Source organism: Pangasianodon hypophthalmus, chromosome 5, assembly GCF_027358585.1.
Source record: "Pangasianodon hypophthalmus isolate fPanHyp1 chromosome 5, fPanHyp1.pri, whole genome shotgun sequence".
Lineage (NCBI taxonomy): Eukaryota > Metazoa > Chordata > Actinopteri > Siluriformes > Pangasiidae > Pangasianodon > Pangasianodon hypophthalmus.
In genome coordinates this window covers 383,223-404,262 of record NC_069714.1, presented here as the reverse complement: position 1 = coordinate 404,262, position 21,040 = coordinate 383,223, and the positions used below count along the sequence as shown (strand labels likewise).

General features: G+C 40.3%; 1 protein-coding gene and 1 pseudogene across 1 annotated transcript; both read left to right on the top strand.

Moving 5' to 3' along the window:
• Positions 1-255: 255 nt before the first annotated feature.
• LOC113524367 (zinc finger protein 850) lies at positions 256-19,715 on the top strand. The gene is made up of 16 exons (XM_053234316.1): positions 256-458; positions 851-927; positions 1,030-1,201; positions 1,437-1,708; positions 2,572-2,639; positions 2,826-3,016; positions 6,794-8,393; positions 8,904-9,175; positions 15,141-15,217; positions 15,342-15,578; positions 15,966-16,059; positions 16,200-16,319; positions 16,672-16,943; positions 17,303-17,370; positions 17,500-17,687; positions 18,064-19,715. The coding sequence occupies exons 2-16, from the start codon at positions 859-861 to the stop codon at positions 19,152-19,154; spliced, it is 4,791 nt and encodes a 1,596-aa protein (XP_053090291.1). The 5' UTR covers positions 256-458; positions 851-858; the 3' UTR covers positions 19,155-19,715.
• LOC113524368 (zinc finger protein 585A-like) overlaps positions 8,408-21,040 on the top strand; it is a 53,530-nt pseudogene continuing 40,897 nt past the window's right edge.

Below are 21,040 nucleotides of genomic sequence, written 5' to 3'. Positions count from 1 at the left end.
GAGAAACCCAAGCTCACACTTCCGACCATACTGGCAATCAGTGCATTGGACTTTGCTTTGTATTTAGTTTTCACTTATTTTACATGTGTTGCTGACTTATGATTAATTGTTCAAATGTTACAATAGTCAGAAATGATAAATCTGGAATCAGTGTGTAGGGTGGTCAAGACCTGAGGTCGCAGAAAAGCCATAGTGTCCATTTGGGGTTGAACAGCTCTCCTCCAGTCCAGGTGGTGGCAGTAAAGCGCCCAATCGCTGCTTCTCCAACCGCCTGAAATAATGAAGAAGAAAAAGACCCTACAGTTTTGTCGCCTGAACAGCTTTAGCCAGGCTAATCATCACTTTAAATAATTTCTGACAGAGTTTTGCAGTTGCAGTTCGATGGAATTAAAAATTAAAGCACGTTATTGTGTCTGTTTTTGAGGATTTAAAACGTCGTTCTGCTTTAAAACCCTGAGGTAAGTTAAAGTGAAGCTGTGTGGCCGAATCCCAAACGGATCTCCACTTCACTGTTTAAGTGCACTACAGTCAGTATGCAGTAATGCCGTGTACACCCTATGTAGTGCACTATTTATCCAATAAGGACAGATTTGTATTGCGGCCTTAGCGAGGTGTTTTATTGGGGGCTAACCTGTTTATTTTTATGTTTAAAGTATTTAAATAACCTTAACTTGTTTTAAGTCACTCTTTACGGCCAGCTTACACTAATCAGGATAATTCCTTTTATTTTTATAGAACTGTCAAAGACGCTGTTGTTGTTGTTGTTGTTGCTGCTGCTGCTGTTATTATTATTATTATTATTATTATTATTATGATTATTATTATTGTTGTTTTTAATCTTTGTTTATAGATGTTATAATGAGCTCAGCAGGAGACAGACAGCGCTCCTCCAGGAAGTCTCGGGCTCCTGATCCTGCTCCCTCACAGGTAAAGCTGAATGACCTAACAAAACATAACGCACAATGAGGGACGAAAAAGGAAATCTAAAGTCTTTTTCTGAATAAGTGCTATTGTTGTTTTGATCTTTAGCTGTGTGAGGACGTGAAAACAGAGACTTCAGATGGAGGAACATTCGACGTGTCAGAAGTGAAGAAAGAGGAGACGCTGGAGCTGAACATCTACAACCATGGAGACGACGTTGACAACACACCTGAAGTTATCTCCATTAAAGAGGAAAATCCTGACAATAAAGACTACCTCTGTAAGACATCAGGCCACTCTGGAGCTCAGTAACACTCTCACTGATTATTCTACCCTACACACTATCTAGTGCACTAAAAGTACAATAGGGGGTCATTTAGGACTTGTGTGAACTGATGAACTGACAGATGTTAGAAGGGGATTTCACTGGCACACATCTGGGAAAAATGTTATCCCGACATTCACAAATCAAACCCACAAGAACCAACGTACTGTTATGTTTTCTTTCCCTCCAGACTGTGAGATTTGCAAATCCTTCTTCTTCAACAAGTGTGAGGTTCACGGACCGCCCCTCTTCATCCCTGATACTCCTGTTCCCATGGGAATCCCTGACCGAGCCAGACAAACTCTTCCTCCTGGACTAGAGATTCGGAAGTCCGGTATTCCTGACGCAGGCCTGGGAGTGTTTAATAAGGGGGAGAGTGTTCCAGTAGGCGCACACTTCGGACCCTACCAGGGAGAGCTGGTAGACAGAGAGGAAGCCATGAACAGTGGCTACTCCTGGGTGGTGAGTTTTTATACATTTATTATAAAGATTTTTAATACTTGCATATTTTTAAGCTGCAACATGCCACTGGGTGAAGGTAAGTCCATATAGTTCAATATCAATTTCTTCTTGCCAGTGATATATGGAGACACTTCAAACACACTTATAAAAACTTATTCAAACTGATAACTCATAATCCATATTTAAAGCTCCAGTAACTCATGGCAGTTTTAAAGCCCATCAGTCAAGGTTAAATTTAAACATAAATTTACACAGGAGCTCTTGTAGGATACAAACATTTTTTATAAATTAATGGAATTTTCATGAATTGTGTCCAGATTGATAAATGAGACTCATTGACCTTTTTATTTAAGACATATCTTTGAAACAGGATCATTCATATATCCAGGTCCAGAGCTACACTGAACTAAACCAACATTAACTCACAAACACTTATTGGTAAATAAATATTACTTATGTTAAGTAGTTTGGATTTGTACAAAACTGATTTAATGACAGAACTGACATTGAAGTGTATTTTTGTAGCTGTCTGTTTAGAGGCCAAAACACAAGGGACAGATATTTATCAGGGAGATCTGATTCAACAGCACAGCTTTTTCATGTCAAAGACATAAAAATGTCCTTCACCTAAATTCTGATTAAAAGCCTTGCCTGCATTTTCTTAAAGTGACTAAATTCACCTTGGAGCTTGTTGGCTGTTCTGTGAAACTAAAGATTCAGTCAAGAACCTTTAATTCTGCCTTCATGATGCTTAATATAACAAAATTAGCATGAGCCATCATTCTCGTTCCCGTGTGTCTCATTTAATTGGAAGGCATAGATTGATTTAATGAAGAAAATGTCAATGTGCAATTTTTCTACAGATATGCAGGAGCAGGCAGTATGAAGAATACATAGATGCCAAAAGAGAAATGCATGTGAATTGGATGCGGTGAGGAATACACTGTTTGTTGGGTCTTTGTTTAGTCATTGATTTTATAGCTTCTAATTTTTTGGAAGAACTTTATCTTTCTCCTATCACTGATATCTCAACCATGCATTCTCTCAGTCTGTAACTCTGTCTGATTTTTTTAAGTCTGATTTTTACCTTTTCTTCCACTTTGCCTCATTCTTTCAGGTATGTGAATTGCGCACGTAATGATGAAGAACAGAATCTTGTGGCTTTTCAGTATCGAGGGGGAATTCTGTATCGTTGCTGTCGACCCATTAACCCAGGACAGGAGCTGTTGCTGTGGTATGAAGAGGAGTACTCCAAAGAGCTCAGTCCTGCGTTTGACTACCTCTGGAACAAAAAGTGCTCCACAAATGGTAAATTTCCATCCATACAAACTGCAAATCATTTCAGTTCTGATTTGCAACGACAGTCGATGTTTGTCCGGATCAGACACCAGCATCACATCAAGCATGAGGACTAACGTGTAGCTCGACCATAGCTCTCATGAAGTCATGAACCCCCAAGATCTGCACCTTTACCCCAGAGAAAAGCTATTTAACAAAATGCATGAATAAACCAATAGATTTTAAACCAAGAATAAGTTCCATAGTTGGGGAACTTTGTAGGAAAAAGCTCTACATCCTGCTATAGTCTTCTTTATTCTAGGTACTAATAAATAACCTGCATCTTTTGATTAATGCAAGCATGGCAGATCATAAAAGACCAAAAGTTTGCTCAGGTACTGTAGGGTGAGATCGTTCAGTGCTTTTTAGGTCATTACTAGTATAATAAATGCATCATTTTTCTGGGAACATATGATACTGTGCATAAGGTAGAGGTGATCTGATCAAGATTTTTGGTTCTAGTACAGACTCTGGAATAACTGGAGCTTGTTTATGCACCTACAGGAGCAACCAGACAGCAATGTTTTACTATAGTCTAAGAGGTTATAGAGGTTTTTCTGCATCATCTAGTGACATTATATTTCTTAGCTTAACAATGTTTCTGGGACAACAAAAAAGTTTTGGCAAGATTCCACCCACCAGGTATGTCTCCCCTATCATATGACAGCGACCAACCAGAGAGGGTGAAGACTATGTGCTTCCTCTGAGACACATGAAGTCAGCCCATTGCATCTCTTGCTATTGCTAGTCCCCTGTAAAGTCTGGCTGTTCTCCATCAGAATGCTAACTAATTTACATTTCTCACAAGTAAACAGTAAACTTGGGAATTAATCATTTTGTAAAGTTATTTGTAAATGTTTGCAAAGTCTACCTTTGCAAAGTCTCAGGCAGGCCGCCATTGCTGCTGTCTTATCAATATGTGTCATTCTTCCACCTGTCCAATTGCACACTTCTTTGGGTTTGCCCATCTCAATCTTATTTAGATGACATTGTGTGGGCGGAGGATTCTGTACATGAGATGTTGATTTGTTGCTGGGGCTCCAAACAACCCAAATGAAAGGGTGACAATTTGGTGTAACCCAAACAGAGTGGAAAAGGGTGTTTTTTCTCAAGATATTGTAGTCAAGGGAATCTGCCAATACCCCTTGGTTAAGTCCAGTGTCAAATAAAAGCGAACCATGCCACTTTAGCTACCGCATTGACTTTTCCAAAGTCCACACAAAAATGAACCGACCACCAAGACCACCGGGCTGCTCCAATCACTGTGGGACTCGATTACTCCCATGTCAAACGTAGCCTTGAGTTCATCCAGAACTAAGTTTTTTTTTTGTGTGTGTTCAGGTAACCAGTATGAGTGGCTGCCTACAACCACACCTGGAGAAGTCTCAATGTGGTGTTCTGAGAGCTCCGTGTGACCAGGTAGAGGCGAAAACACATTGGAACATTCCTCCTGCAATTGGGCAGTCTGTGCTCTCTGGGATGATGAGAGGTGGTCTCAGCAGGGGACTGGGTTGAATTGAGCCCCACTATTGCGTTGCATAATCCACCAGGATTAACACAAAAAGAAATCCTACCATGTGTATTTCTAATGCAGCGATGGGGTCCATGCCAATTCTTTCAAAGGGGACCTTGATTAAGGGTAATGGGCACAATGGCACTTTTGGGGTGGCCAGTGGATTCACCAGCTGACATTTGTGAGCATGCTGCACAATACCTGTGAACATCACTGTGAATGCCCAACCAATAGAAATGGGCCATTATGGGATTACGATGAGCCGCATGGAATAGAAGTTCCCTATGGCTCTTTGGTACCAACAACTGGGTCGTCTCTTCCTTAGTTTGAGGGTGCTTCTTCACTCAATATAACCTATCCTTAATAATCGATAAATATGTGTGGGATCACGCACTATTAGGCTGGATTTGCTGACCATCAGTTATTCTCACTTGATCGAAGGTGTGCCTCAGTGTCTCATCGCATGTCTGCTGCAAGGGGAAATCCCTGCAAAGGGTGGAGGGGCTAGTGTACAGACAAACTCACTTGTATACTCACTGACACGCGGTACGTACCTGCTCGATCAGGGGGAAGCCTCTGGCATGTCAGGGATCTGGTTCAGCATCGCCGCATCCGTGAGGGTACACTGATCCTGGAAATGCTCGGCTTTTCCACCGCGCCTGCAAACCTGCCGGGCTTTGTTTAGGTGCTGTCTGTGTCGAGAGAGAGGGAGTTGCGGGAGACATCAGAGGTGAAGGGAGGGGGCAGGGAAGAAACAGGGAGACCAGCTGCTGCTTGTTGGTCGAGTGTGGTCGAGCTTGGTGTTGGGTTTGGTGGAGGATGACGAGGGCCTTGATGATCTCGTTGAGTGGGGAGGCTTCCATGGCGGTGTCGGAGTCGTCCTCAAATCCCAGGTCCCACTGTAAAAGCCGGTGTGTGGAGGAAGAATCAGGAGACAGGCAGAATTTTAGCTGAGCTCCGGGCTAGCATTTATTCAGTCCACACTTTTCAGCACACTTTCAGAAATCTCAACAAAATAGCACAACAACAGGAAACGGGTCTGTCCCAGACTTGCAGCTTTCACGCTGTCAAATTTAAGTTCATGCTCCTTGGCGTGTGTGTCTCGCAAGCTCTGCCAAGTTTTATCGCTCTCTCTCGCTCTCTCTCCCTGGTTGCAGGACTCACTAAAAGCAAAAGAGACACAAATAAGTAGACTGGCAGTAGTAAGACACAGGTGAGATTTAATTGTGTATTACCTGCCAGTTTGACCCACCTCCTCTCTAGCCACAGCTGATGCTCAACCACGCCCCAGCTGCAACAACTGAGTTTCACAAAATCCCACAAAATTTCATTTCAGTAAATTGTGTTTAACTGAAATTAATAAGCGATTTAAATTTGACAATGTAATCCATATATAAAATCCATATGTAAAAATACAAACTTGTGTAAATGCTACTACGAACCATTTGCAAATAAATTTATTCATATCCAGGTTGATAAATAAGGCCCATTGTTGTATCTTTTACAACCTTGAATGCTAGGGCTCAGTTCTCCTTATTAGTAGATGCTAATCTACTCTACAGCTCCTCGACTAGCTGTAATTAGGCTAGGCTTGACATTAGCTCAAACAGAAGCCAACCACTCACCTCAGCTAGAGTCTGCTATATCTTAGTTCTCAAACTTTTTTGTTTGGTCTCAATATCTCAGATACTGGTTAAAGCTTCCGGCAAGGATTATTTGGCATTGTAGTACTTCCTTTGAGGACTGCAGCACTGCATTAAGATGCAGGCTTTGTGAAGTTGTCTAATCTTGCATGGCACGTACTGACATATCTCATTTTACTTCATTTTGTGCTGCTTACTTGTCTGACCAGTCTGGTGGTAGATTTGTTCTCATGGCAGGGATTTCCTTCAGGGTAGTGGCAACTGTGTCAGGAACTGTATGACTTTGGTTGAGTGAAGTGTCACTTAGGTAGATGTGTTCACTATCACAGACATCACCAACAGCTCTATGCAGTTTTTTTTTTGTGAAATCCATGCTGAGCCTTGTGAATTTGGACAAAATCAGAGCCATTCCTAGATCCACTTTTTCTCTGATGTTGGTTTCTTGAATTACAGATTAGTGAGTCTTCATTCATGTAGAATCTGGCATGTTTTTACTTAACACTCCTTTACGTTGGGATAGTGTTGTTAGATTTTATAATTTTGTTGCATTTCATGTTCATTTTATGATATTTTGTCCTTTCACTTCTCCAGAAGCAAACAACGGTCTGTTGCAAGTCTTTTCCTGCTCTGCATGCCCTCTTTACTATGCATCTCAAATTTACCTCGACAAACACATCCAGAGATGCCACCATGAAGAGTATGTGAAACTGCGGGAATCAGGAGAGATTAAACATGAACTTCACATCCCCTACAAAGGCTCCAGTAGTCAGCCAGCATCATCTGATACTCGCAGTTCTGACACTTCTCAGAATGATATACAGAAGGACATTCACCACTGTTCAGACTGTGGAAAGAGTTTTACTCATCAGAATGCCCTCAAAACACACCAGTGCATTCACACAGGAGAAAAACCACATCACTGCTCACTGTGTGGAAAGAGTTTCTATCAGTGGAGCAACTTCGAACGACACCAGCGCATTCACACAGGAGAGAAGCCATATCACTGCTCACAGTGTGGAAAGAGTTTTACTCATCAGAGTGCTCTCCAACGACACCAGCACATTCACACAGGAGAGAAGCCGTATCACTGCTCACATTGTGGTAAGAGATTTACTCAACAGAGTCATCTCCAAAGACACCAGCATATTCACACAGGAGAGAAGCCGTTTCACTGCTCACAGTGTGAAAAGAGTTTTAATCAACAAGGTGATCTCCAACGACACCAGCGCATTCACACAGGAGAGAAGCCATATCACTGCTCACGATGTGAGAAGAGTTTTAATCGACAGGATCGTCTCCAACAACACCAGAGCATTCACACAGGAGAGAAGCCATATCACTGCCCACAGTGTGGGAAGAGTTTTAATAGACAGGATCGTCTCCAAAGACACCAGCATGTTCACACAGGAGAGAAGCCATATCACCGTTCACAAGGTGGACAGACATTTACTCAAGAGAGTACTCTACAACACCACCAGAGCATTCACACAGGAGAGAAGCCATATCATTGCTCACAGTGTGGGAAGAGTTTTACTAGCCAGAGTAATCTTCGAAAACACCAGCGCATTCACACAGGAGAGAAGCCATATCTTTGCTCACAGTGTGGGAAGAGTTTTACTAACCAGTGTAATCTCAGAAAGCACCAGCACATTCACACAGGAGAGAAGCCCTTTCAGTGTTCAAAGTGTGAGAAAAGTTTTAATCGACAGAGTAATCTCCAACAACACCAGCGCCTTCACACTGGAGAGAAGCCATATCACTGCTCACAGTGTGGCAAGAGTTTTGCAGCCAAGGGTAATCTACAAACACATCAGCGCAATCACACAGGCGAGAAGCCGTATCATTGCTCACAGTGTGGGAAATGTTTTACTTACCAGAGTCATCTCCAAATACACCAGCGCTTTCACACAGGAGAGAAACCCTATCACTGCTCACAGTGTGGGAAGAGTTTCCACCAGCAGAGTACTCTCCAAGTCCACCAGCGCATTCACACTGGAGAAAAGCCATATCACTGCTCCCAGTGTGGGAAGTGCTTTAATCGACAGAATCATCTTCAGACACACCAGCGCATTCACACTGGAGAGAAGCCGTATCTTTGCTCACAGTGTGGAAGGACGTTTACTTATTCAGTTACATTTAAGACCCACAAGTGCACTAACTCAGAGACATTGCATGATTTAAAATTGTCAAATTAAATATGTTTATTATTACTGTTTTGGCTGAAAATGATCTGTATGTTGAACTGTATTTTTCATTTTATTTATCTTGACTTTCTGTGGGAGGCAAAATATGTAATCTTATAAGTAATGTTTAAAATAAGATTATTAATGTTTTCTTTTTACCTTAAGTAGCTGTGACATAAATTATCACCACACAAGTCATGCATTAACTACAACACTATTATCAGTGTAGAACTGCAGCATTAGACTAAAACAGAGCCAGTGAGATACCAGAAAGTTTGTCAGTAATCTCAAGTCACATGTTAATAGATTGGAAACAGTACCACCATTTGAGTTCCACAGTACCACAGTTGGTGTTTCTGAGCTCTAACACCAGAGAGTTTACCTTGTTTACCTTGAGCCTGAGCTTAAAAACATGAGGAGATTTTACATGTCTAGAATGGCCAGCTGATTGGTGGAGGCACAGGAGGATCCTGACACCTCTGGCCATCAGAATCTCAAAAATGCTTGTGGGGCTATAGAGAGCCTGAAAGGCAAAAGCAAGGCTGCCTCAGCAAGGTGCACCTCAAGAAGTACCAGTGTTCTGGGGTGGTAATGAACATGGAAGTTTGTGCAGTTGTCAGCTGTGTCTGTGAGCTGGTGGAGGCTAATCCAGGCCACTCCCTGGACTCTGATTCTGGAGTTGAGCAACATGAGACATGCTGGTTCATTCTCCATCTGGAAGAGCCCTGGGATAAGGGCTATGGACACACCATCCTCATCCTCCTCAGTCGAGCACCAAGAGAGATGCACTGTATGTAGCTTCAGTACTGTATATACAGTCAGGTCCATAAATATTGGGACAGTGACACAGTTTTGGTAATTTTGCCTCTGTACACCACCACAGTGGATTTGAAATGAAGCAGTCAAGATGTGACTGAAGCGTAGACTTTCAGCTTTAATTCAAGGGGTTTAACAAAAATATTGCATTAACCGTTTAGGAATTACAGCCATTTTTTTTACAGTTCCTACAGTTCCAGTTTATAGAGTTCCTCCATTTTCACAGGCTCAAAAGTAATGGGACAAACTAATATAATCATAAATATTAGAATTATTTTTATTACTTGGAGGTAAATCCTTTGCAGTAAATGACTACCTGAAGTCTGGACCCCATGGACATCACCAAATGCTGAGTTTCCTCCCTTGAGATGATTTGCCAGGTCTTTACTGCAGCCATCTTCAGTTGCTGCTTGTTTGTGGGTCATTCTGCCTTCAGATTTGTCTTCAGTAAGTGAAAAGCAGCTCAGTTGGGTTGAGGTCAGGTGACTGACTCGGCCATTTAAGAACATTTAATTTCCAAGCTCTTGGGCTGCTTTCACAGTATGTTTTGGGTTGTTATCCATCTGTACTGTAAAGCGCTGTCCTATCAGTTTTGCAGCATTTGACTGAATCTGAGCAGAAAGTATAGCTCTGTACACTTCAGAATTCATCCTGCTACTTCTATCAACAGTCACATTATCAATAAACCCCAGTGACCCAGTTCCATTGGCAGCCATACATGCCCATGCCATAACACTGCCTCCACATGTTTGACGGATGATGTGGTATGCTTTGGATCATGTGCCCTTCCTTTCCTTCTCCATACTTTTCTCTTCCCATCATTCTGGTACAAGTTAATCTTGCATCAGAACTGGTCAGGCTTTTTTTAGAGGTTTTTTAGCAAAGTCTAATCTGGCCTTTGTGTTCTTGAGTGTTACCAGCGGTTTGCATCTTCAGGTAAACCGACCAGCTTTGACAATGATAGGCCTATCTCCTCCAGAGTGTTCCTGACTTGGCTAGATGTTGCAAAGGGGTTGTTCTTCAATAAGAAAAGAATTCTGCAATCATCCACTTTAGTTGTTTTCTGTGGTCTCCCAGGCCTTTTGGTGTTGCTGAGCTCGCCAGTGCATTCCTTCTTTTTAAGAATGTACCAAATTGTTGATTTGGCCCTCCTAAAGTTTCTGCTATCTCTCTGATAGGTCTGTTTTGGTTTTTCAGCCTAATGATGGCCTCCTTCACTTGCATCAACACCTCTTTGGATGGCATATTGAGAGTTCCCATGAACAGCTACCAAATGCAAATTCAACACTTGGAATCAGCTCCAGACCTTTTATCTCCTTAATTTATCATGATATAAGGAGGAAACAGGCCACAGCTGGCCATGAAACTGCTTATCAGTCAATTGTCCCATTACTTTTGAGCCTGTGAAAATGGAGAAACTCTGTAAAAAATGGCTGTAATTCCTAAACGGTTAATGCAATATTTTTGTTAAACCCCTTGAATTAAAGCTGAAAGTCTACGCTTCAGTCACATCTTGACTGCTTCATTTCAAATCCACTGTGGTGGTGTACAGAGGCAAAATTACCAAAACTGTGTCACTGTCCCAATATTTATGGACCTGACTGTAGCTTTAGCTGGGGGGCTAAACGCAGCAGGTTCCGGTCTGCTAGTGTAAAGCATGAAGTTATTTATATAATATACTGTATCACTGTCACTTTGTGACTTTCTGCAAGATATGCAGGTGTTATAGGTGCTATCCTTATATACAGTTTATTAACAGAGAGACCTAGATTAATTCCTCAGGTCCTGCAAATATAAACAAAAAAAGCTGAGTGACCTCAAGATAACAAAAGTTATTTTCTTGAGCTAATTTATTTTTTTTCGAAATCACACCTTTTTTTTTTTCATATGTCAAAATACATTATTAGGCATATGTATTATTCATCATGGATAAGCATATCTGTTTTTACTTTCTTCAGAGAGCAAATTAACAGAAAGTGTTTGGTACACTGGTAGAGTTTTGGCCTTACAGCTCCAAGATCAAGGGTTCAATCCTGAACTTGTGTGACTGTGAAGTTTGACTATATTCTTCCAAAATTTCCAAAAGATTGTCTTTCTGTCTAACTATCCATCCATCCTTTTTTTTGTCAGTGCTAGACCGTTCCTAAATTAGTGTCCATCAGTTGCATTGCCAGTCAGTTTGAGGGACTGGGATGTCACCATGGTTATTAAATGTTGTTTGAGAGATGAAACCATTCAGGATCACTGTAGTGTTCATGACGATCTATTTACAGAGTGACCTTCTCAGGTGGTGTACACTAATTTCAAAATGGTCTAGCACTTACAAACATAAGGCTAGATAGATAATTAAATAGATAGATGTACTTTATTGGTCCTGAAGGGGAAATCTGAGAAAAATATAGCCAAATTCCACACAGGCACCCAAGCTCAGACTCTACCCAAAGACCTCAGAGCTGTAAGGCTATGACTCTACCAGTGTACCAGTTTCTGTTAAGGCACTCCCTGATTAAAGTAAAAACGGATGAGCTCATCCATGATATATAGCATGTATGCCTAGATATTGCATTTTTGACATATAAAAAAATAAGTCGTGATCTTGATAAACAAGTTTTGAGAAAAATAAGTATTCTTTAATTAATGCCAGTAATATAAAATGATTAGTTTTCACAAAATGTTCTGGATGGTGCTCTTAGTCCCTGACCTAGTGAACTAACATGAGAAAGTGATTTTGATAGAGACTTCAAAGCTCTTCTATAAGTCGCTCTGGATAAGGGCATCTGTTAAACGCTGTAAACGTAATAAGTAAGTCTTCTTAAGTGTAAATTTACACACACTGAGGAACACGAGCGTAAGAACGATTTTCTGAAATTACAGGATTTTCATGAAAACCAAATTTTTTGTGTAAATGCTCATATGTATGATTTATGAATAAATCCAATTGTATCCAGCTTGATAAATGAGGCCTTGGTAAATTTGATGAATGATAGTTCCTCGTCATGTAGGCTGCATAAAGTTCAATTTTTTTAGCTCTTTTAATTCGTTGTGCACTGGTTTTTTGGTTGGTTTTTTTGCATCCACGAGATATTGTTGGCTAACTGAGTTTCATTTTTATGACTTTGATTGTCACCATATTTTTTCAGTCACTTTTGTTTTTTTAAATGACTAGTTCCTGTAAAGAAATCAATTTTCCTGGCTAAATTTTCACACTACATTGTCTTCATGATGCTATCATACCTGACCCAGAAAATTTCCACAAAGTGGAAGTTTTAAAATGTGTTTCTGTGGTTGTACTTTTGCATGAATTCCTTGACGCGAACGGTTGTTAAAATACATTTTCATGCATGCATTCCTCTTGTATGCGCTACCAATTTTGTTCACTTTTTGTTAATTTTGGTTTTAGGTTGAATTTGCTATCTATGGGAGCTAATGTCAGTTGGTGTTTGCTAGATGACCAATTAAATTCTCACTTGCTAGCTACTCTGGGGCAATTCAGGTAAGTGTTTCCTAGCTATTCTGAGGTAATTCCTCCTAGACCATTTATCCATTCTTCACCAAATTTCACATAGATCATCATCAGAGCATGATGGGAAAACAAAAGATATTTCAAACTGTTTCCATTAAATGCATTGACGTAAACGCTGCATAGTGTTTTATGCAATATCTTGGCAACACTACTGCCTATTTGCACTGAAACTTGATATGTAAATCATGACCATGCTATGATGCTTGCTTGTCTCCTTACTTTGCCACTGTGGTGCTTGGACTTGAAGGTGTGTAGGCACCCTGTTGTTATTCTACCTTTTCTTCTTCTACTTCTTCTTATTCTTCTGGCTAGGGTGTCTATGGCAGCCCATAGAACCGTCTGGTAAAAAGTTGTGAAATTTGGCACATTGATTGGGGAGGGTCTAAGGAACATTCTGACCAAAATTGGGCCAAGTGCTGCCAAAGCTTTAGTGCCACCATCAGGTTCAAATTTGGGCCTTATTTGGAAGTACGTTTATGGTCATAAATTGAGATTTATGGTCATAAAAATGAGATTTTCCGCCATCTTGGATTTTGTCAAAAAAACTGTTTTTTCCCTACTCCTACAAATTTTCATCTCTACATTTGGCACACATCATCTTCAGAGTAAGCCTCACAAAAGTTATCAAAAAACTTTGAATGTTCCAAACGGTTTGCCTGTAATGGGCCAAGGAATCTGACAGTGAAGCCGCCAAACAGGAAGTGAGGCTGTATCTCATGCGCACTGACACAAAACTTGGTGGGCATCTTCAGGACCATGACCTGCGGCTATACAACTAATTTCGTGACAGCAGCACGTACTGGTCATAATTTACAATAACATTCTAGAAAATGCTTAAATCTAACTGCAATTTTTGCAACTCTTCCTCCAAATTTTGTCCAATCTTCACCATATTTGGCTCACATCATCTCGACACCTGTGTGAACAAAAATTGTCAAAGGAATTTTGATATTCAAAACTGTTCTCCTGTAGCAAGCTGGAAAATGAAAAAAAAAACAGGATGTGAGGGTGTATCTCAGCAATGCATCAACATATCATCATGAAACTTGCTAAGTGTCTTCAGGACGACGCCCTGAATGTAGCAAAAAGTTTCATGACTGCACCACCTTGTGGTCAAGAACTGTAACAACTTTCATTTTTTTTCCTTAGATCATTTGAAGAATTTGTGCTAAACTCACAGTTCATTTTTCCTATGATTTCCTGGAGTATGCAGAAGCGAATGCACATCAACATCTGAAATTCAAGTGTACTTCCTGTCGACCATCTTGGATTTTGTTAAAAACTGTTTTTTTGCTAATCCTCCTCCAAATTTTGTCCAATCTTCCCCAAATTCGGCCCACATCATCTTGAGACCTGTCTGAACAAAAGATGTCAAAGGAACTCTGATATTCAAAACCATTCTTCCATAAATTTTATGTGACCATGCTCTGATCCTTGCTTAGCTCCTTGCTGTGGCTCTGCCGTGCTTGGCCCCGTAATTGCTGCTTGCAGCTATATTTTGAGTCAGTATTTGCTACTCTCCTCCAGTCCAGGTGGCGGCGGTAACGCGCCCAGCAGCAGCTTCTCCAACCGCCAGAAAACACTGGAGAAGAAAAAACCGCTGCAGCTTTTCTCTCCTGAACATCTTAAGCTAACTGAGCCAATCATCTTTACATTAACATATTTCTAATAGAATTTAGAGTTACCGTTATATATGATACCGTTAAAAATAAAAGCACGTTATTGTGTCTATTACTGAGGATTTAAAACCCTGAGGTAAGTTAAAGTGAAGCTGTGTGGCCGAATCCCAAACGGATCTCCACTTCACTGTTTAAGTGCACTACAGTCAGTATGCAGTAATGCCGTGTACACCCTATGTAGTGCACTATTTATCCAATAAGGACAGATTTGTATTGCGGCCTTAGCGAGGTGTTTTAGTGGGGCTAACCTGTTTATTTATATGTTTAAAGTATTTAAATAATCTGAACTTGTTCTAAGTCACTCTTTACGGCCAGCTTACACTAATCAGGATAAAAACAATTCGTATAAATTTAGATAACTTACCTAGCAGCTAAATACATGTTTTGGGTTGTGTTTTTTTTTTTTTTTTTTTTTTGGAATTTTATATTTTATTTCTTGACTTTTTAACAATAATTTATGAACAGCTTTAAATAGTCTTCTTATTTCTTTTTATAGAAATTTTCCTGCTAAAAAAAAAAAAAAAAAAAAAAAAAAAGTGGAAACTATCACAGAAATTATAATGGAATTAAATCCTAATATAATTATTTAAATCTTACTATATATCTAATATATACTAATATATGTAATGTATATATTATATAACGGAGTATATATTTAAATTCTAATGTTGTTTATATAAATGAGGATGACGATGATGATGATGATGATTATTATTATTATTAATCTTTGTTTATAGCTGTTATAATGAGTTCAGCAGGAGACAGACAGCGCTCCTCCAGGAAGTCTCGGGCTCCTGATCCTGCTCCCTCACAGGTAAAGCTGAATGATGAGTTGTGTTACCATAAAAAAATAATAAATAAATGAACTAAAAATTAAAATAACATGATGTTAAAGTTTGATGAGTCTTCTGTATGCTACTGCATCGCTTCACTGCTAATCTCCCACAACTATGGAGGTATTTTCCAAACTAATTTCAAAAGTAATTGCTATTTCATCTCTAAGCCAAAATTTCCTTTACATCTGCATTTCCGATGCCTTGCACAGAAACCTGTCCATCAGTGCCGGAGGTGGGAGTTTCCTATGGGGCGTGTTTGTATTCGGAAGTGACGTCAGTTACAGTCGACTTGAGTTTTGGCTCCACATGCGACGCCGTGGAAGTGAAACAGCAAACGGGGTGATTGCTATTGCTATTTCAATATGACGGGGTCATAACTCATAAGACATTGCAAATGGACTTTACTTTTCCATTTGAAATTTGGCAGACATTGTACATTCGTGTAAACAAAAATATAAACCGCAATAAGTGATTTTCATTTGAATTATGTTACAATATATGTGTCCACAAATAGAAAATGCAATTTCAAAAACAATTTGCAATTAGTTTTGAAATTTGTCTGGAAAATACTTCCATACGCAACCCCAAGACATTTAATGGGGAGTGAAAAAGAAAATCTAAAGCTGTTTTCAATTCAGTAAACAAGAGTCTACAAACTTATACGCAGATTTATAAACAGTGTTTATGTTCTTTGTTGAATAAGGGTTATTGTTTTTTGAGCTTTAGCTGTGTGAGGATGTGAAAACAGAGACTTCAGGTGGAGGAACATCAGATTCTGAGGACCAGCAGAATGGAGGAGTCCATATGGAGCTCAGATCTCGTCAGTCCGGTTACTACACACACAGATATATAAACACTGTAAATGTCTAATTAATGGTAGAGTTCTGTCAGTATGTGTAAGACTCTCTCTGTGTGTGTGTGTGTATGTGTCTGCACATGCATACGTATGTACGTAATCAGACTGTGTGAAGAAAGAGGAGACGCTGGAGCTGAACATCTACAACCATGGAGACGACGCTGACAACACACCTGAAGTTATCTCCATTAAAGAGGAAAATCCTGACAATAAAGACTACCTCTGTAAGACATCAGGCCACTCTGGAGCTCAGTAACATTCTCACTGATTATTCTACCCTACACACTATCTAGTGCACTAAAAGTACAATAGGGGGTCATTTAGGACTTGTGTGAACTGATGAACTGACAGATGTTAGAAGTGGATTTCACTGGCAAAAATGGGAAAAATGTTATCCCGACATTCACAAATCAAACCCACAAGAACCAACGTACTGTTAATCCATGATCAGTGAGTCTGGCTGGATCTGAGAGGGGAAGCTTAATCCCCTTTTTCATCTTAATTGTATTTAATTGCAGTTTATTTTTTTTAAAATTGGGAACAATTTGTCCCTGTTATGATTTTTTTTCCCTCCAGACTGTGATGTTTGCAAATCCTTCTTCTTCAACAAGTGTGAGGTTCACGGACCACCCCTCTTCATCCCTGATACTCCTGCTCCCATGGGAGTCCCTGACCGAGCCAGACAAACTCTTCCTCCTGGACTAGAGATTCGGAAGTCCGGTATTCCTGACGCAGGCCTGGGAGTGTTTAATAAGGGGGAGACTGTTCCAGTAGGCGCACACTTCGGACCCTACCAGGGAGAGCTGGTAGACAGAGAGGAAGCCATGAGCAGTGGTTACTCCTGGGTGGTGAGTTTTTATAAATTTATTATAAATATTAAGGAGGAAGTCCTCTGTTTTTGGGTAAACACACAAACTCTCTCTCAGACTACTTTAAACTAAATTACTGACACTGATACTGACAATACTTAGATAACTTCAACAAAATAGACTTGATGTGAAAACTATAATGAATTTACTGGTTACACAATTGCACTATTTGTCCATCATGACTGATTACAGCTGCAGCATCAAGGCTACACACTTAGGCTATCATGAGACAAGAGTGATTTGACTGAACACAGAAAAATTGCCTGCCTAAATTACAACTTTATTTTTTATAGTATAATTAAATGGATTAAATGTAAATGTGTCATTTTTTTTTGCAGATGTACAGAAGCAGGCAGTGTAAAGAATACACAGATGCCAAGAGAGAGATGCATGCTAACTGGATGGGGTGAGGTATACACTGATTGTTGGGTGTTTTCATAGTTCCTCGTTTGTTGGAAGAACTTTCTCCTGTCACTGATATCTCACTGATATTTTTTCTTTTTACCTTTTCTGCTGCTTTGCCCTATTCTTTTAGGTTTGTGAATTGTGCTTGTAATGAAGAAGAGCAAAATCTTGTGGCATTTCCATATCAAAGTGGGATTCTGTACCGTTGCTGTCGACCCATTAACCCAGGACAGGAGCTCTTGGTGTGGTATGAAGATAACGCCAAAGATCTCAATCCTACCATTGACTACCTCAGGAGCCAAAATTGCTCCTCAGATGGTAAATTTCCATCCTTAAAATAGTGTTTTTATGATTTATTGGGTTTTAAAACAAATTTTATGAATTAAAACCTCAGTATCTGGTCATTGTTCTTATCAATCGTCCCAAGCTTAAGGACACAATGCTTGGCGATCACACTAGTTGTGTGTCATTGAAAATGTCCTGGAAAATGATGTCTTTAAAAGAGTGGGAACCCTGTTAATGCTACAGCATACACAGCCATTCTGGACAATTGTGTGCTGCCAACTTATTCGACCAAATATAGGTGTAATTGTCAGGCGTCCACATCCTTTGGCCATAAATAGTGTAGTTCCTAATAATAGTTTCATCATTTTGTTTCATTTCATACTGACTTTCTGATATTCTATTTCTCCAGAAGTAAACAACGGTCTGTTGCAAGTCTTTTCCTGCTCCGCATGTCCTCTTTACTATGCATCTCGAATTGACCTCCACAAACACATCCAGAGGTGCCACTATGAAGAGTGTGTGAAACTGCAGGAATCAGGAGAGATTAAACATGAGATACAGATTCCCTCTAAAGGCTCTAGTTGTCAGCCAACATCATCTGATACTCTCAGTTCTGACACTTCTCAGAATGATATACAGAAGGACATTCACCACTGTTCAGACTGTGGAAAGAGTTTTACTCATCAGAATGCCCTTAAAACACACCAGTGCATTCACACAGGAGAAAAGCCGTATCAGTGCTCACAGTGTGGAAAAGGTTTTACTCAACAAAGTAATCTCCGCAAACATCAGCGCATTCACACAGGAGAGAAGCCGTATCACTGCTCGCAGTGTGGGAAGAATTTTACTCATCAGAGTCATCTCCAAAGACACCAGCACATTCACACAGGAGAGAGACCGTATCACTGCTCACATTGTGGTAAGAGATTTACTCAACAGAGTCATCTCCAAAGACACCAGCATATTCATACAGGAGAGAAGCCGTTTCACTGCTCACAGTGTGGAAAGAGTTTTAATCGTCAGGGTACTCTCCTAGTCCATCAGCGCATTCACACAGGAGAGAAGCCGTATCACTGCTCACAGTGTGAGAAGAGTTTTCCTGACCAGAGTAATCTCCGAAAACACCAGCGCGTTCACACAGGAGAAAAATCGTGTCACTGCTCACTGTGTGGAAAGAGTTTTACTCAACAGAGTGATCTCCATCGACACGAACGCATTCACACTGGAGAAAAGCCGTATTTCTGCTCCCAGTGTGGCAAGAGTTTCACTCAGCAGAGTAATCTCCATCTACACCAACGCATTCACATAGGAGAGAAGCCATATAACTGTTCACAGTGTGGGAAGAGTTTTACTCAACAGAGTACTCTCCAAAAACATCAGCGCATTCACACAGAAGAGAAGCCCTATAACTGCTCACAGTGTGGGAAGAGTTTTACTTATTCGATTTCATTTAAGGCCCACAAGTGCACTAACACGGAGCCACTGAATTTATCAGATTAAACATTTAGTGCAGTGATTAATATTATAATGCTTGCTTTTGATCTTAGATGGGTATACATGTAAAAGACTTGTCGAAATAATCAATAATGCCAATTATGAAAAATTATTAACATGGATTTTATATTCGATGCATTGTTTACTTAACCAACAACAGAAATGTGAGAGCACAGAGGCTTCTATCCCTGGGAAGAATATAATGCCATAGTGAAGCTGCGGCACCACAGTGAAGGGGACGTCACCCCTGTTGTACTACTCCACTCATAGAGAGTTCCACAGTTCATAGGAATTCGTCTGTATGCTGCTTAAACTGCTAGATCTTCAGAGAGAGAGAGTGTAAGAGTGCATGAGTTTGTGTCTGAATTCCAAACGTTAGAAAAGCTGTTTTTTTGACACAGCAGTGCATCTGGCTAAAAGCTGTAAAGGTTATAACTGTATTTGTTTCTTAGGATAACAACTACTGGTTTTTCTATATATGAACATAACAGTGGAAGATAATGCTGTGCATCTGAATTGTATCTCCCACTGGGACATGTACAAATAAAAGACGAGACTTAAGACAGAGCCTTGACACATTCCATAATTTACTTGTTTAAGGTGAAAGAATTTTCCTTTTACACTTTAAGTAGTGGCAGTCTCACAAGTGATATCTGAACCATGCAAGGTCCTAAACTCAGGGCCAGATTAAAATGGTTAGATTATACTATCCGTCTCTAACTCTACCCACTGCTCACACATACTGTATGCAAACGTATGTTATATTTTCACAGATTGCAAACTGTGTGTGGAAGAAACACCACATTTTATTCTGTTACATACAATGACTGTATTTCTAAAAACCGTGCAGACAGAATACTTTTTAAACAATTATTTGCATCATTTTCTATTATTGTTTTTTTTCATATATAGATTAATTTGAGGTAGTAATATGTTTGTGTCCCTGCATCTGTTTAAAATTAAAGAGTCCCTTTTCGAGTTGTCCCAAGCCTGCCTCCTGCCTCCTAAGCTTAATGGGGTAGTAAGGATGCACATTTTCTGTTGGAAGTTCATTCGTTTTCATTCCACTTTTGATGGTATGGGTTGTGGAGGCAACAGGCTACCCTGGGGTGTCCATCCAGTGGGACATGCCTAATATAGCTCTAGCGGGATCTGAGCAGTGGGCATTCTTGTAATAAAACCACCTCAACTGGCTTGTTGAGTTTCTTACCCTATAACAGAGAATAAGCCAAGCAACCCTGCAGAAGAACCTTGTACTTTCAGTCACTACCCACAGCTCATGACCACAGGTGAAGATTGGGACAAAGATTGTCCAGTAAATAGAGAGCGTCGTCCACATACTGAGCTCCTACTTTACCACCACAAACTAGACAGACTAACACTGCTGCTGCTGACACAATCCCTCTCTCTTTTTCCATCACTTGTGAATAAGGTCCCAAGATACTCCTCTGTGAGGGGCAAAGTCAACTGAAGGGATGCCACTTTTCAGAGAGAGAACCATGACCTTGGAAATGCTGATATTTATCCTAGCACCTTCACACTCTGCAGGAAAACATTCAAGTTCAAGTCTGAGGTCCATTTCAAATGCTGCCAAGAGAACATCATCTGCAAATACCAGGGAAGCTAAATCTAGCCCCTCAAACTGGGCATCTCGCCAACCTGTCTGTGAAATGAAAATGTTGACTTGCCAATGTCTATGCATCAAAACCACAAACAGGAGTGGAGACTAGACACACCCTTGACAGAGGCAGACACCTACCTTAAACTGTTCTGACTTAACACCAAGAATGAAAACAAAACTCTCGCTGTGCTCATACAGAGACTGAATAGCACAAAGTAGCAACCCAGATACCATATATTCCTGCAGTACCTCCCACAACAATGTTGTGGTA